The 13,298-nt window shown below is 39.1% G+C and overlaps 1 protein-coding gene across 1 annotated transcript in view; it reads right to left on the bottom strand.

Moving 5' to 3' along the window:
* LOC139737972 (GATA-binding factor 2-like) overlaps window positions 1–13,298 on the bottom strand; it is an 87,016-nt gene that overhangs the window by 50,525 nt on the left and 23,193 nt on the right. The window contains exon 3 of the mRNA XM_071648640.1: window positions 7,574–7,712. Coding sequence (XP_071504741.1) covers window positions 7,574–7,712 — 139 coding nt within the window. The remainder of the gene's footprint in view (window positions 1–7,573; window positions 7,713–13,298) is intronic.

Below are 13,298 nucleotides of genomic sequence, written 5' to 3'. Positions count from 1 at the left end.
GACTTCCGACACGGTTGTTGTGAACCAAATAAATCTGACCTAAATCAGATCTGTCATCTCGTGTCCATGGCAACCACGTCTTGCGTCATCAAACTAGAGCTAGACAAACTCGCTTCGGCGTCAGGTGACCCACTCCTTGGAATAATTATGACGAGGACGCGTTTTGCGGGCAAGACTCGTTCGTAACGGAAGGGGGCGCTATATAGCTTCTGGACCCTACTGAGGGACACGGCTCTCTCTTTCTCTCTCCATCTCTCTACGTTCACCCTCCTCAGGTGCCTGCCCGTTGTCATCATCAGCAGCTCTTTTGAACGCGCTCTGCGGCTATTTTTAGGCCAGCTATGATCTTGAGAGAAGGTTATAGAAATAGATAGCAGGGGTTAGATAGCATCGAGTTTGTCGACTGAAATAATTTTTGAACGCTGATTTCGCTTTTTGGAGTTTCTTGTCCAGGTACAGCGAAGATGACTCAACTCCTGCAAGTTCGATGACGAGATCAGGGTCACATGAAACTTAATTTACCTGACTAAAGTTTGACGCGACGTCATTTTGCCCCTTTGAACTTCTGTTTGCTTCTTTTCCAAAATGCATTCTTACAACCAAGTTTGATGCATGTGAATGAGTTCACGTGCAACTTCCCTTTCAAAACATTCAAACAAAACAAACCAGTGAGTGGTAAATTGCTCGTTTTAGGTCAAAGGCTGTGTTTGACTGCCCCGTGAGAGTGAGCTACGGGTCACCGCGCATTGAAATGAAAGCACGCCCTCTCTCAATGCTACGATGTCATTCTTTCTTTCTCCTTTCTCGAACCGCTGACAAACCCATCAGACGCAGCTGTCCTGGTAAAGCAAAAATATTCACGTGGTGGCTTCTATCGAGCTGTATAGCTGCGCGGGGAATCCTCCAGGGATGTGGTACAAGCCTGTCACTAGTCCCCACCTCATGTTTCCCCCAGTAAACCTTCCCCAGGGACCTTCCCCATGGATCACTGTCTAATACGACTCGACACGCAGTCGCGATAGTTGTGGCTTGATTCTTATTTGCCCTGACTTATCGCCTACCAAAACCAGTGTTGGTCGGTTTCCTGCGCGATAGAATCCGAGATTGGCTTGCAAGAGGACTGTTGCGCCGAGAGAGAAAAAGGGGCGCAGGAAGGGCCCGTGAGCAAATTGAATATTTCAAAATATGGGGATCGCCGAGTGATTGGAACCAATCTATCATGGCCCTGTCCTGTCACAGAAATCAGATCATCAGTTTGTGGTTTCTATTTTATTTTTCATTTTTAAAGAATTTGGCAGTGCATAAATATCATAACTGATTCTGGTAATGAGCGATAAAAACATAATGACAAATCAAATTCATATTAATTAAAGGGATAGTACAGTATTGGTGGAGATGAGAATTGGGCTTTTAACTTTTTGCGAGATACCAAGAAAACACTTATGATATGGTACAGAGCATACCATTTTAAGAGGAATTCAAAGTTTATTTGATGAAAATCGGGTTTGGAATGACTGAAACATCCAAAAACAAAGTGAAACAAAGCGATCGTAATAAAGTGTGGGTCCCACACTTTATAAGAATAGCTCTTTTTTTGGATATCTCAGCCATTTCAAAACCAATTCTCATCAAATAAATGTTGAAGTCCTCATAGAATTACATGCTCTTTCATGTTTCATAAGAGGTTTCTCATTATCTCACCAAAAAATGTTAGAAACCTGAATTTAGGTCTCAACCAAAACTATACGATCCCTTTAAGTAATGCTAAAATCTAGAATGTATGTGTGTGTGTGTGTGTGTGTGTGTGTGTGTGTGTGTGTGTTGAGTAAAACAAGATATTGGATTTTCTGGCTTACAGAGGTTGTAAGAAAAAAACAACTTATGTTAACTTTACATCCATAATAATGATAATGACAGAAATATAATGATCATGATCAAATTGATAATAATATAAATAATAATGATATTGATATTAACGATATGATCACAATGATCACACTAATAGTGGAAGTAATAACAGAAATGATATTGCATTACATCTTTATCCGTATCAATATTGCTGATACCATCCTCACTGCTCATTAGTGCGGGCAAAGTATGATAAATAGTAGCAGATGTTCAGTGAATTGGGTGTGGTATATTTCGAGTGTCATATATACGTGCGTCTCTACTAACACCAACATAACAATGACGCAAAGATATGATATCCACGATGATTCACTGAGGAAGGTATAATGGTCCCGAGTAATTTGAAAAACATATCATAACAGAAATTTGTGAGATTGTATGAAAACCCAGACAAGAATTCCAAATGCACCGATCAGATTATAGCAATATGGATTTTGGAGCTGAAAGATGAAGGACTCATATTGACCATGTTTTTATTACCATTACCGACATGAAAATCATTGGAAAAGAATATCTTGGCTGTTTTGTTTTTTGGGTTTTTTGGTTTTTTTTACGAAAAAAAAAGTGAAAATCCGCACTATGTTGCAATTAACTTTATAAGAGAGAGAGAGAAAAAAGAAAAAAAAAAGAACTTAAGAAGTTTCCTTAGAGAGGAAATCCACCCCAAAGTAAACTTCAAAAGAAAGAGAAAAATATTCCCTACAGAACAATACAAAATGACAAAAATCGGATAAAAAATAAGATAGATATGCTATTTTGAAATTTCACACTTTTTCTGAAAACATTTCTTGACCAGTGACTTATGATTACTCAAATCAGCAAGTTGACGATGTCATGCTCTCACAATTTCTTATTCATTTCTTATACAGAAATGACAAATAAAAATCATATTTCAGCTGTATAAATGTAAAACTTGCCTTAAAACCACCCAAAATAAAAAAGAACAAATGTTAACTCTGATATGTCTTGATGGATTATGAGAACATCCTTTTACTGGTATTAGCTCAAAATATATTTTCCCCCAAATTTCTTATATAATATACATGAAAAATTGTAAGCGTATGACATCATCAACTCTCTCATTTGAATATTCATAAGGATTGGCAAAGAAAATGTTTTCCGAAAAAATGTGAAATTTCAAAATATCGTAATTATCTTCCTTATTTCTTATCCGATTTTTGTTATTTTTGTATCGTTCTCTAGGGAATATTAGATATTTTTCTCTATCTTTTGAAGTTTATTTGTTTTTGGGGTGGATTTCCTCTTTAACTCTCTATGTCCGACGTAGAAGAAAAAGTTTAGCAACTTTAAAGTTTCAGTCATAATCGTACATAAACTTGAGATGGCGTAATAATGCCATCACCTTACAAGTCTTCCATGCTCTTGCCCCCGAAAATCCTCACCGAACATTTTTATTTTAAATGGTAATAATATATATGAAAGAGGACACCGAAAAGCGTTCATATCATATCCATGGCACGCATTGATTGCAGAGTTGCAATAACTCAGCAATGAGCAACCGTTAATTAAGGTGAAATTGGCTTTGATAGCTAGATTACCGACCAAAACCACGATGTTGATATTCTCTTCAAAAAAAAAAAGTAACGCAAAGCCAGATTTTCATCGTATGTGTCTAAATCATTAAATAGAAAGAGTAACATAGCAAAAATGGCCCGAATGGCAAAAATCATATGCTGAACAACTCTGCAGGTGAAATATATTATAGGGTAGCTTCGTTACACTGCATTCTTAGCCTTCTTGACATGATGTTTCCATGGATGTGTATTCATTAGGAAAATTCAACTTTTGCGTTACTTTTTGTTTGTTTGAAGAGTACAATTTTATGTACAAATGGAAAAAAAGTATGTGCAAGGTGACAATATCATCTTAAGTAATTTGCATATTTGATTGCGACAGATATTAATGTTACATGAAAACAAGTAGTTAACTATTATTATTCTCGACTTTAATGAGACCGCCACTGATCTGTTTGGTTAGTCATCAAAGCCTACCTATTAAAGTGTGTTGTGTCTTTTCATATTTAAATTGGTCAGAGGAGGATCTATTGTTTTCACTGTTGATTACAATTTAGAATTAATGTGCATCATATTATTTCTGAATTTTCATATTTTCTTTTTAAAGGCACCATACGAGTGCTCCCCCTTGCTTGGTAAATGCCGTGATTGTTTGGTATACCATACACTGGTTATTCAATTCAATTCAATTCATTTATTTTCATTCTTCTTTTTCCCAACAAAACATAACACAAGATAAATCAGGCATTACATCATAAACAAAAACATTTGCCTTTGCAATAGATAAATGAAATCAATAAACATAAGAGCGCATACTGGCAAAAAAAAAGATGATACAAAGTCATGCTTCAGTTGAAAAAGCCGCACCGCTGTTCTCAGGGCTCATCTCCGTCCACTGTGAAATCCTTTGTCTTTTGCAGTAAATTAACAGTCGCTTCATATTCATCAGTCGGTTGAATGATCCATCTATTTGACTTTTAATCTTCCTCCACTTTCGATTTTTAGTCAGTGATTTCTTTTATGCACTTTCTTTTCTGTGTCCTTTTCTCATTTATAGGTACGCTCAAAGGGCGTTTTCCTCACCTATACCCTCTGAACTACATGTCTCATAACGTACTTCAACCTTACCACTCGCTCCTCATCACATTATATCAAGTAATATATGGTAAATCATTAGGATGAAGTGCATGGTGGTATAATCACGTCGTGATTTGAAAGAAAACGAATACTTTTATGTAAAGCTTTTACTAGAGTGCATTAATACAATACAAATATTACGATACACTGCGTGTACTTGTGTAAAGTGTATTGTTATCAAGTACAGTACTTACTTCTACTTGTGGCAAATGTACATTTAGTTCTACTTAATGTTTTACGAGCAATGTCACCAAGTTCAACGAGGAGGCGTAGAAATGAAAGGAAAGCGATTCAAAGCGAGTCAAAATAAAAGTCAACATTCGTTGAAAGTATTGCGTAAGTTGTTCAGGCAGTCGCAGTTTACCCTTGCCAATCCACCTCCCTGCCTACACGGCTCGGTATGAGAAAGACGCACATGATAAGGGTCCACGTGTACCCTCATTGATCGCGTTTTGGGAGTCGGGTCGAGAACCCCTACGGGGTACCTACGGACGAGTCGTCCAATTCAAGTGTATGATACGATCACCGATTTGAAGGTTGCCAAAGAGACAAAAAGTTGATTACAAAGAAGAGTCGCGAAAGGTAGCGACAGACAAACGATAATCAATATACGAATACCCATTTTGTAGGTTGCCAAAACAAATCTTCGTACATTGATGAAGGCCCGTACACGAGGTGAGAACAGGCGAATCAAAGTCAAGTATCATACGAACATCACTTTGCAGGTTGCCAAGATATGATATTGATTAGTAGTCTTTCATTTATCATGACCTGATACTATACCTCTGTTTTTGCTAAATAGCTGGTGCATTCTACAGCTCACTTTGCTTTTGACACAACTGTTAGGTGTCCTTTCTTTGAAAATGAAAATGAAAATCGTCTTTTCATAGAACCAAACCATCACGAGGGCGTTAAATCATTATTCTCGTTCATATAACAGCGTGAGAAACGTGGCTTCTATTTGAGAGGGATATGAGGTTAACGATTATCTCTGCTACAAGACAATAGGTGGCTTTTGAATTTAGTTCAACTTAATCTGGTAGTTCACATCGATTTCTTACGATGTTGAAAATGAAATACACAAGAGTTAGTCCCATTATGAGGACGATATTAGAGATTTTTAGAGTGCAAAAGATTTACCAGAGCAAATTTACAATTTCATGACAATTTTCAATGATCTTATATTTTAATTTCGAAGTCTCAAGAGTTTGTCTGGACAGACTTGTTTCCAGCTGCACTGAGTCTTGAGAAAGGACGGACGTCTTGCTCGTTTTCATCGTTCTAAACGGGAAGATAAGGTTTGTGTCTGACTTGCAGATAGCATGTGGCGTGAATAAAGTTTGAGAACAATATTCTTTCCTCAATGTTTGCACATTCTCCCTAATGAACCGTTCATGTATGGATTATATTCCTGACACTTCTGACGGCGAATTAGAGTCAACCTCTCATATAGTGATTATAGATGAATGTCAAACATATCACACTTTCTAAATGCTTAACTTCACTAAGGTGTGAGCACTTCGTTACCCTGACTACTTCAAAATAGAATTCTCGTCGATTTTATCGTCATTCTCCTCCTACGTAAATGTTTTCCTTACTTTGGTTCTTGTATAAGAGATTATTGGCTCCATTTTAGAGCATAAATGTCAGAGTCCATCCATTATGTTTATCTCCCGGATCAGAATAGAAAAGACATTAGCGGTACATTATGCAAAATCATACTTTAGGCAGAAATACATTTGGTAGGTATATCCCACCGCTTTGGAGCGGAAGACGGGAGGACGCCCGAACGCCAACTAATTCCCACGTGACTGCTTCACGCATAATGGCTCTGGTTGGGAGTGTGATTATCTCGAGTTGCAGTGAAAGGAAACGTCAACGGTAATGAAAATTAATTAGAATTAGTGACGAGAAATTTCATTCATTAATTTCTTAAATCAACGTATTCCTTTCAAAGCGATGCGGAGCGTTTAGGGATGTCACAACCGATCGAGGCCTGGGAGTGACGAGAGATGGAGAAGCCATGGAGAAGAGAGGAATTTCGATTGAAATTATGACGAAAGGGACAGAGGGAGAAAAGTGCGCGAGAGTTTCCACTACCCCGGTTGTGATTAGGGCGTTGGGAGTCTGATGCTGAGCAGACGTGATAAGGTAATCCCGATTTGATGAACTAATTTGTAATCGAATTGGCGGGAAATATTGGAGAAGGAGCCCGAGAAACACGGGTACGCATCCGCGAAAATTAAGCGCCCATCTGATAACGTCTGGTGGCGTTTTACGACATTCTCGGTGATGACCGCGCGTCATGGACGACCGCCAAGCGAGATATTTGATTCTTGCTTATCAGAACAATTTGAACGCAGTATTCGATACACTGACACTGAACAGTGTACTTCATTTCGTTTCGTTTGATCCATGCACACACTAATATTTAGATATGATACCTCAAGGCCAACCGTGAGTATTAAACAACACAAGAATTGTGGATAGAGACGTGCGGTTCGCCACGGCACTGGTTGGCATGAGATTTTCGTCTCCGAAACCGACGAGTTTTACAGGTGTGTGTCCCCTCAGGTGCAAAATGACATCTACGCTACTCCACTTACCAATGACCTTTCGTCTTTTTGTTGAACACTTGACTTGATATTGCAAGTGACATTTGATCAATTTCTTTCAGTAATTTTCCAAAACATGCGTAGAAATAGATGCAGTCATAATATGTCACACAGAAAGAGGGAGAGTATTATGACATTGAAAGAGGAAAATGTGAGATCATCGTGGCAGATAATCTCACTGGTGAACAAACTTGTTTCATGTAAATAATTGGTAGGCAGATTTCTGTTTTCAGCAAATTGATGTTTCAATCAATCAAACAGGTCTGGTGAATGCATTATGATATTTCATTCATCCTATGAAAGTATTATCACTTCATCTACGAGGCATCTACCAGTTGTGGGATGGTGAGGAATGGTGACATCGCTGAAATCACTTACCGTGAGAGGGTCTGTATCCATGCATGGCTGCCGCTCTAGCTGCCGCCGATCCGGAGTAGTAGCTGGCCGCGTGATGCGCTGCGGAGGAGCCGACGTTGTTCCCGTCCAAGCCGGTCGAGTGGTGATAGTACACGTCCACCTGTTGGGATGGCACAAAAGGAGGGCGGGGATTACCAAGTCGCCTCGGAGGAGAAAACGGTTTTGTCAGAGATACTGGGTTTATTAATATAACAAGACCGCAAGTACGCCGTGAAGTGGGTTAAATCACACACTGAGACAAAAACAATGTCTCAGGCCGTTCTACTCAAGCCCGCTGCCCTCACCACTCGCTGCATCAACAATAAAATCATCGGCCCGTCACCTAGCTGATTCTTGACATCTTACCTATTTTTGTTTACAGTTTCCTCCCCGTTCTCCTCACTTCACCCAAACTTTCCCCTTTTGCGCGGGCTCTACACACATAAAAACGTGAAGCGTTTGTAGGAGGAGAAAGGAGTTTGCATCAGAGGGGAATAAAAGCGTGCCTGGGACGAGATTATACTGAGGTTTATCTAAATTGTGAAGCCTTCCTGTTTCACAACAAAAATGGCAGGCTCGTGTTGCTTTGTACGTCACTGAGTGCGTAAGAGGCACACCGCCTGGCACTCGCTCCCCAGCCTACTCTCGCTTGGCCTTAGCGGATGACGCATCGCTCTACGGGGACACAAAAGATACTCGATTAAGGTTGGTACCGCGGAGCTCGCAATCCTCCGCGGAGGAAGGGGAAACAGGACCCCAACGCCCCCAGGAGAGCGAAACCTGTAGGGCCCAATAAGGTTACAGGGGGAGGGGGGCTGCTCAGGATTCGGACGGACTCGAAGGCTAACCAAGTGGCATTCTTGGCCGTGGGTTAACACTAGATGGAAAGAGTAGGTGCTAGGGGACCCCTTGAATGAACTTGACGTTTTCTTCATGGAACACGTCCCTGAAAATATCCCGCCACGTACCTGAGCGGTGTGCGATTAGAAGAGGACCGGGCGCTGAGCAGGACGAAGCAGGGAGTGGTGGCCGGGAGCTGACAGGTTGTCTCCGGGGGCGAATAGGGGATTACCGGTTTGTAACGGGAACTGATATACACAAGGGCATCGCAGTCATACCAACCAAAATACATACATTTATTGCGCCAGCTGATTAACATTGTGGCAAGCATCCGCCCAGAGTTTTCGACCTTTACGAGAAGTGTCGGAACATATCTAGCTCCAGCTGGCACGGACGGGGGCAAACTTGGGACCCGCTTATAGGCCGAAGGTGCCAATGCGCTGCGCGAGGAGGGGTAAGAAGGTGGAGAAGAAGGTGTGTTTCATACCACCTGTCCCTCCCCTTAGAGTTGAGTTGGCTTCTATGTGCGGAATGGTATCCGACTGAACGAGAGAATTAGAACACACAGGTGAGCAACACCTGCTTATCTATTGTTGGAGAAAAAAAAAGCATTCAAAAAATCTTGAAATTAAAGACAGGTGAAATACTGGAGGCAGATACAGAGACTAGATACAGAGACAGAGAAAAGAAAAAAAAAAACCTCTCACGACAATGTTTTGATTTGGAAATGATTATCGTAAAGCATAAAATATTGAGTTCAATGGGAAACAAACTTAACATCATAAAGCAAAACTTCAGAAGCTTAAGAGGTTTGTAAAGAAGAGGAAGTAGAAGTCAATACGGTATAAGAAGACAGATTATCGAAACGACGGACAACTTCTGTTGACATCACTATTACTGTAGATAGTCATAGGAACTCTTGACATTGATTAAGAATCAGAGGTATGCTTATTGACAGGGATTAAAAATCCTACGAATTTCATAAACCAAAACATTTGGAGTAACCCCCTCCCTCTCTTAAATTGACAAAGTAAAACAGATTTCTAGAAACAAAAACTGCGTCAATGCAAGCGCAACAGTGAACCTTTACTGGAGAAATGTTACATATCATTTCAGATATCAAGCTCTAATGACGCTTTTCGGCTCGTCAAAGGCTTGCTAAGATTAACAAAATAGGCAGGCTATTGGATGAAAGTGTAAAGTCTTACATGCAGAGTTGCTTATTTTTTTCCATTTCCTTTTTTTTTTCAATTTTTGTTCTCTAGAATGGGAAATGTATTGAAGTTGAGGAGAAGGCCAACGCGAAGAGAGAAAAGCATTAGCAGTCCATGGGAAGCGGAAACCATCATATGCCGAGGGCAAAAAGTTATCGGGGATTTAAAATGTTCCGTCACGTGACCTCTAAATAAATAGTAACTCGGAGAGGGAGAGGAAGCCGAATTAGGCAACAACTTGAAATTTTACGGTTGACTCACTATTATGTCCTTTGTGCCGGCCAAGTTCACGGCCTGGCAGCGGCCAACGTGCGACTGCATTCATAATTTAGGCTTGTTTTCGTTGGAGCGGGTTTGAGTGTGATTCATGCTATTGTTACGTCATCGAGTGCTTGGCAAGCAATTCCTTGTGTGGTTTACATGCCTCTGTCAAATGCTGCGAAATATAATTCGCAACGAAGGTAAAAGTTACGGCGGTGGGAGGATGATGAGGTATTCAGTCTATCTTTATCCTTCAGGCAAGCCAACTCTACACCATAACTCACTGTCTGGGACAGAAGAATGAGCCACCTCTGTACAGATCACTTTCTAATAAAGGAAACTACTTGTAAGCGATAGTCTATCTTTACCAAATGATTAACTCATCTTATTTTGGGGATGTGATCAAAATTTTGAGCTCCCGAGTTAGTCTGCATCAGCTTTCGAATCATACAAGATATCCAAAGAGTTTATAAGTGGGAAATTTGCCGAGAGGAAGCAATATCAATTTTGATAATTCACTTAAAAATGATTAATTTGCTTAATCTGTATAGAGCGAGATAAATCCGTTCTTACACTGAACATTTTTTCTCAGTGTTTCTTTGTCATAATTCTATGTGTCAGAAGAGGTAGTCATTTTGAGTAAAGCAAATTTTCTCAAAATATACCATGCATCATGTAGATAATCTGGGACTGCGTACTACGATAATTTTGAAAATTACACCCCTCTTTTTTTCGGAAGGGGGGGGGGGGTCTTATGGTATGCAGCTTTTTTCGCTACACTGCAAAAAGTCGGGTGTTCAATATAAAAGATCGAGATGGTGTTAAATTTCCGGTACTCATTTGTGGCGTTACATTAACACACAAGGGTGTTACTTCAAAATATATAACTTTGTTGAACAGGCAATTAGTTACTGTTCATCTCCTTGATATTGAACTTCAAGAAGACGAACAAGAACTTCCCGATAAAGAACTTGATTTTTGAAAAGAAATTATGAATATATTTACACCACAGTAACACCAGAGGGTGTGGTCTCCTATTCACATTGTCAAATCAGCACCATGTATAGTGTCATTGTTGAATCAATACCAGCGCAGTGTCAAAACTATCACCAGCTACAGTGTCAAATTAACACCAGGTGCCAGGTGAACACTTTTCCACACCATCACAACATATTTTATACACCCGTCGGTGTAGTCCTGTATTGACACTGGTTTGTGTTAGATTTAACACCCGTGGTGTTAAATCTAACACCGATCTTTTTGCAGTTTTTACTTGCAGATAGATGTCCTTGATGTAAAATAACATGCATACCTGTCAGTGTCGCAGTCACAGATAACTCCCCTCCCCCCCTCCCATAAAAATACAAAAAACTGAATAGAACAAAATAGTACAAAGGCTTCCACAACCGCAAAGCCTACGTCTTTCAGTGAGAGTATTTAACGAGTGAGAAAGCGGAAGTGGGAATGTGAGATGCCTCGAGCAAGCTTTTAACAAATCAAGTGCATTGTCTTCTTAGCTTGTATCATTTTTTTCTTTCCTTTTTTTAAAGATAGATTTGGTGCATTCCCAGGGATGTATTGCTTTGAAATTTGTTACAATGTCACATTGGTGAAAGAAAGAAAGAAAGAAAAACTCCGAAAAGAAAATCAATTATTGCGTTAAGAATGAAGTATAACGTCAAGTATACTGAAATACATGTAAATGTATACTAAATTTGTTTAACACAAAGGGAGATGCGGTTTTCAGTGGCTTACGTGTACAGCATGTAATGTTAATTTCATATCATATCAAGAATAAAATAAAATGAGGAGATGGTTGATTTTTTTTCTCTCTCTCTTCATTAAATATTTCCATTTGAACGTTTCTTCCTTTCTTTTTTTTTTCTTTGTTCGATGCAAAACGAAATGTGTCTGACAAAAAGAGAACTGACATGGTATAGCACTGCATTAACTTCACTTTCATAAAGACTTTTTCATTTTCATTTACTTATTATCAAAGTATTTTTCAATGAATACATCTCTCTATTATGTCAGGGGCTACTCTGTACCTTTAATAGACCCCCGAAAAAGCCACATATCCTTTTGGCATATCTCTGTGTTCTACATAATGTCCAGGAATACGTTAGAGAATCGCAAAACACCCGACTTCTATTGTAGGATTTTCCTCCAAATAATTGATGAGGAAACTTCGCGCAAGAGCCACAGCACTTCCAATATCCGCTCCAAGCTGTGAGTTGAGCTTGTGTTACCCCAAAACAAGTTCCCCAGTTTAACCGCGGAGGAAAAACGCAGCAAACACAATACCAATAATAACAACACGACTAGCTGAGAAAAAAAAGAAGAGAAAAACAAACCAACAACATGTTTAACGTCCTATTCTCCTTCTGGGTCAAGACAGGAGATTTGTGTTCTAAAACTGAAAGTAAAACCAAGTCACTACCCTCAGAGTCACCTACAAAAACTCACTTCTGACCCACAATTGGATAGCATTTCCAGTTATCTTTTGTCACTTCTGTACGTGTGGAATAGTTTTTTTTTATCATAGATATCACATCTATTAATGTTGTTCGATACTCAGTATGATTCCACCCACGTACGATTAACTTTCTCTTTTCACTATCCATGATTATTGATACAATACTTCCGGATAAAAAATCCTGATCATAACAGCGCACTTAAAAAGACACAATCTTTCTCTTTTCTTTCTTTTTTTAATAACCATTTCCGCACTGTCCTTTCATTACTTTTTCATTGGATTAGACAAGACATTTTCGGGGAAATAGTGAGTATTTCAAAAGGCTAAAAGGAATTTAAAAAAAATAATGAAATGCAATTTGCAGTAAGCAGGTTCGTGACTTGATAACATTATGTTTGATGTGATGAAATGATATTTAGAACAGTGATAATCCTCAAGAATAACTACACAATATACATAGTATTACTGCTGTTATCACCATATCACTACAACCACTACTACAACTACTACAATTACTGTATACTATACCAAATTATGACAATGATGATAAAAAGAAATTATTATAACTTTTATCTTATTATCATTTCTAGCATATTTATCATTTTATTATTTGTATAGTCATTATCATTATCAGTGTAAAATGTAAACGATCACGATGATTATGAACATTATATTACCATTACATCACCGATTTATCTAAGTGCAACATACTCGTGATTTGAGTCAGTAAATTTAAACTTATTACCAAGGGCTTTTATTTGTTTTATCTTAACCTGTCATCCTTTAACGTGAGAATAAGTTTTAGCTGAATGTCATATCTAGATTGAGAGAATTCGCTGTGGGATTCGCGCGGTGATGAAGGAGCGTCAACCATCCGGGTGGGCTGGGGGTATAGCTGCACTTCCAGGATGACTAT

This window comes from Diadema antillarum, unplaced genomic scaffold (genome assembly GCF_040938485.1).
Source record: "Diadema antillarum isolate AM-2024a unplaced genomic scaffold, OU_Dant_1.0 seq00000717_RagTag, whole genome shotgun sequence".
Taxonomy (NCBI): domain Eukaryota; kingdom Metazoa; phylum Echinodermata; class Echinoidea; order Diadematoida; family Diadematidae; genus Diadema; species Diadema antillarum.
This window is presented reverse-complemented; position numbering and strand designations above follow the sequence as displayed.